This window comes from Cryptomeria japonica, chromosome 7 (genome assembly GCF_030272615.1).
Source record: "Cryptomeria japonica chromosome 7, Sugi_1.0, whole genome shotgun sequence".
Lineage (NCBI taxonomy): Eukaryota > Viridiplantae > Streptophyta > Pinopsida > Cupressales > Cupressaceae > Cryptomeria > Cryptomeria japonica.
This window is the reverse complement of record NC_081411.1, coordinates 214,937,883-214,940,938: the sequence shown is the minus strand read 5'-3', so window position 1 is coordinate 214,940,938 and position 3,056 is coordinate 214,937,883. Positions and strand designations below refer to the sequence as shown.

Sequence of the window (3,056 nt, the reverse complement as noted above, 5' to 3'; positions counted from 1 at the left end):
AAATGGCATGGTTAGGAATTCAAAATGCCCAAAGTGGCATGTGAATACAGTCTTCTCAACATTAGATGCTCTCATCTTGATTTGATGGTAGCCCGATCTAAGATCTATCTTTGAGAAGAACACTACACCATTTAGCTCGTCAATGAGCTCATCAATTCTCGGAAGGGTATCGATTATTTATGGTTTTCAGATTTAGTGCTCAGTAATCCACACACAGACGCATGGTCCCATCCTTCTTCTTCACCAATACAACAACCAAAGCAAAAGGGCTCTTGCTTGGCCTAATGTAACCCATGTCCAACAGCTCCTTAATGGCCTTTTCAATCTCATCCTTCTGCTTCTTTGGGTACCGATAAGGAGTAGTCATGACAGGTTTAGCTCCTTCAAGCTCAATGATGTGCTCGGTGCCACGCTCAGGAGGCCTACTAGGGGGTGGATTCTCAAAAACCTTACTCCTTTTGGTGATTAGAGCTTGGATTTCTGTGGGGTAGCTTTTTTTTCCTCAAGTGGATTTGATTGCATCACTAAGCACTCTGCTGCTCACTCCACTTGGTCATGGCGGATCAGCCTCTCCATCCTCTTCAATGATACAACTCTAAGACCACCATTGGGCATTCCTCTCAATGCTACCTTCTTCCCATCAGACATGAATTTCAGCTCCATGGTTTGCAGATTTAATGTGATCTCACCAAGAGATCTCAGCCACTGAATTCCAAGGACTGCATCATCAGTCCCTCCAATGCTAACCACAAAGAAGTCATCTCTAATCTCATGATTTCCCAACTTCAGAGACATGTTGGAGCCATCGGCTACCATGACTTTGAAGCCTTCTACTTCCTCAGCCACTAGCCCCCTCTTTGCAACAATCCACTCATCAATGAAGTTATGAGTCGCTCCAGTGTCAATGAGAGCATTGACACGATGTTCTCCTATCACTCCCCGAACTCTAAAGGACTCATTTTTGTGAATGCTCGAGAGTTGAGCAACCACTCCTCTATCTTCTAGTTCACTTTCATGGCCTTCACGAGCCTCTTCATACTCGCTGTCCTCATTTTTAGTCTACTGTTCTTGAAATTTCAGAATCTGATCCATCAGCTGAATAGGACTCCATTTGATGTAAATTGTCCTTCCCATGACATTTATGTCCTGGGGCCCAAGGTTCTCTGCAAGAGTAGCAAAGATTCTTCCTCCGGAGCTCTTGTCGGAGCTCATCATCTATCTGACATGGAAACTTCTTGGTCTGATTCGAAAACTTCTTCTTATCCTTTCAGAAAGTAAAAGGCTTGGACTGAAATTTACTCTTTGGGGCAGCCAACTCCATACTCCTAGATTTCTTGATGGCCTCCACCAAGGTAGGCGGATCGAATGCTTTGACTCATCCTTTCAAGGGCTCTTCAAGACCTTTTGTGAATAGAACAAGTAGCCTCTTCTCTGAAATGCTATTGACCATAACTGAGAGATTTTGGAACTCTATTTTGTAATTGTCCAAGGAGCCTTGCTGTTTGAGTTGAGCAAGCTCTCTGAACTTAACCTCGGGATCCTTTGAATCAAACCTCTCAATCAGCCGGTTTGTGAATTCAGCATAGGTGGTGATCAAGTTGTGACCAACCCATGGTACCACCATTCCTGAGCAACACCATCCAAGTGCAATGTAGCGAACTTGATGGCCTCTTCTTTGGGCATAGGCCTCAAGGACAAATAATTGTCCAACTTTTGCACCCACGCTTTAGCTGTACTCTTACTGCTTCCATCAAAATGTGCTAGAGTAACCTTCCCAAGATCTTGTTGATAGTCTCTTGGAGTGGAGTATAGATTATCATATCTTCCTTCCCTCCTCTTCTTCTGATTCATGAACTGGTCAAGAGACAAGATATTTCGGATCTCTTGGGGAAGTGATGCATACTCCACGAAACTAGCCCGAATCTCATCAGCCACAGGGACTTCTACTTTAGGAGGCTCTGCTTCCCTTGGAAGGAAAACTGGTTGCAAAGGTCTTGTCACCGATCCAACAGGCATTCCACCATTGTTGCTACTATGGTTCCTGCCATTCCCATTACCACTAGAATTGTTGGAAGTGCTAACATTATTACCATTGGTATTATGATTCTGGTTTTGACTATGACCTCCTCCAGCATTTTGATTAAAAGTGGCCAACATTCGGGACATCATGTCCATCATAGTATCCACTGAATTCTGACCAAATATTCTCTCTCCCTTTGAATCCACTAAATCTGCTGAATCAACTTCCTGGTCTCCGTTTCTCAAAACTTTTGAAAATGTTTCCTCTACTGGCACTGACGACATCTGAAACTGCTGCCTTCTCTGTTCCCGATTGTAGTATCTGATATCTCTATCACTCATGGAACCCTTCTGTCACACAGGCGGGCTGGAAGATTGGCTTTGATACCATTGTAATATCTCGAACAATTTTTTTTAATTTTTCAACAAGATTAGAAACACAACACCCATTAGGGTTAGAGAAATGAAATCCAAACCAATTGGAAAAAACCCTACACCTTTTGATCACTGAGAGCCCAAATTGGGAGGGTGAGCATATGGTAGCAGGGGATCGTTAGTCGCAAATTGCTGAAAGTACTGATTACAATAATGAGCGGCAAGCCAACCCCTTCCACGTTCTAGTGGGATAGAAACAAGAAAGCCTAGTGGTAAACCAGCCAAGGAGAAACAAGAACATAACAAAGCACAAACCACTCTACCGCATATCTCAGCAAGAGGATGAACACACACAACAAAGCTCAACTCAATCGCTTATGCAGCAGGAGAACCATTACAAACAAATATCACTCGACCGCTTATGCAGCGGGAGGACAAAATTCCAAATATCAAATGTAGGCGGCAAGCCAGCCTCTTCCACTTTTTAGTGGGGTATGCTTTACAATCCAGAAGTGGTTGATAGTACTACTATTCAACCTTACAATATAGAGATAAATGATTAGAATAGAAGACAATGTTGATCACAAATGATAGCTACCTCTAAAACCAACTCAAACATAAAGCAACTATTGTTCTTCTTAATTCTGAAAGTGAATAACACG

The 3,056-nt window shown here is 42.9% G+C and overlaps 1 protein-coding gene across 1 annotated transcript; it reads right to left on the bottom strand.

The window, feature by feature from the left end:
• Nucleotides 1–1,375: 1,375 nt before the first annotated feature.
• Nucleotides 1,376–2,361, bottom strand: LOC131856588 (uncharacterized). Its single transcript, XM_059208431.1, has 2 exons — nucleotides 1,743–2,361; nucleotides 1,376–1,626 (listed from the first exon to the last, which is right to left on the bottom strand). The coding sequence occupies exons 1-2, from the start codon at nucleotides 2,359–2,361 to the stop codon at nucleotides 1,376–1,378; spliced, it is 870 nt and encodes a 289-aa protein (XP_059064414.1).
• Between the last annotated feature and the right edge of the window lie 695 nt (nucleotides 2,362–3,056).

Coding starts and splice junctions, on each gene's coding strand:
- LOC131856588 (XM_059208431.1), bottom strand. CDS start 2,361: ATGAGTGATAGAGATATCAGATACTACAATCGGGAACAGAGAAGGCAG. Junction 1,627..1,742: donor AGCACATTTTGATGGAAGCA/GTAAGAGTACAG, acceptor GGTGTTGCTCAG/GAATGGTGGTACCATGGGTT.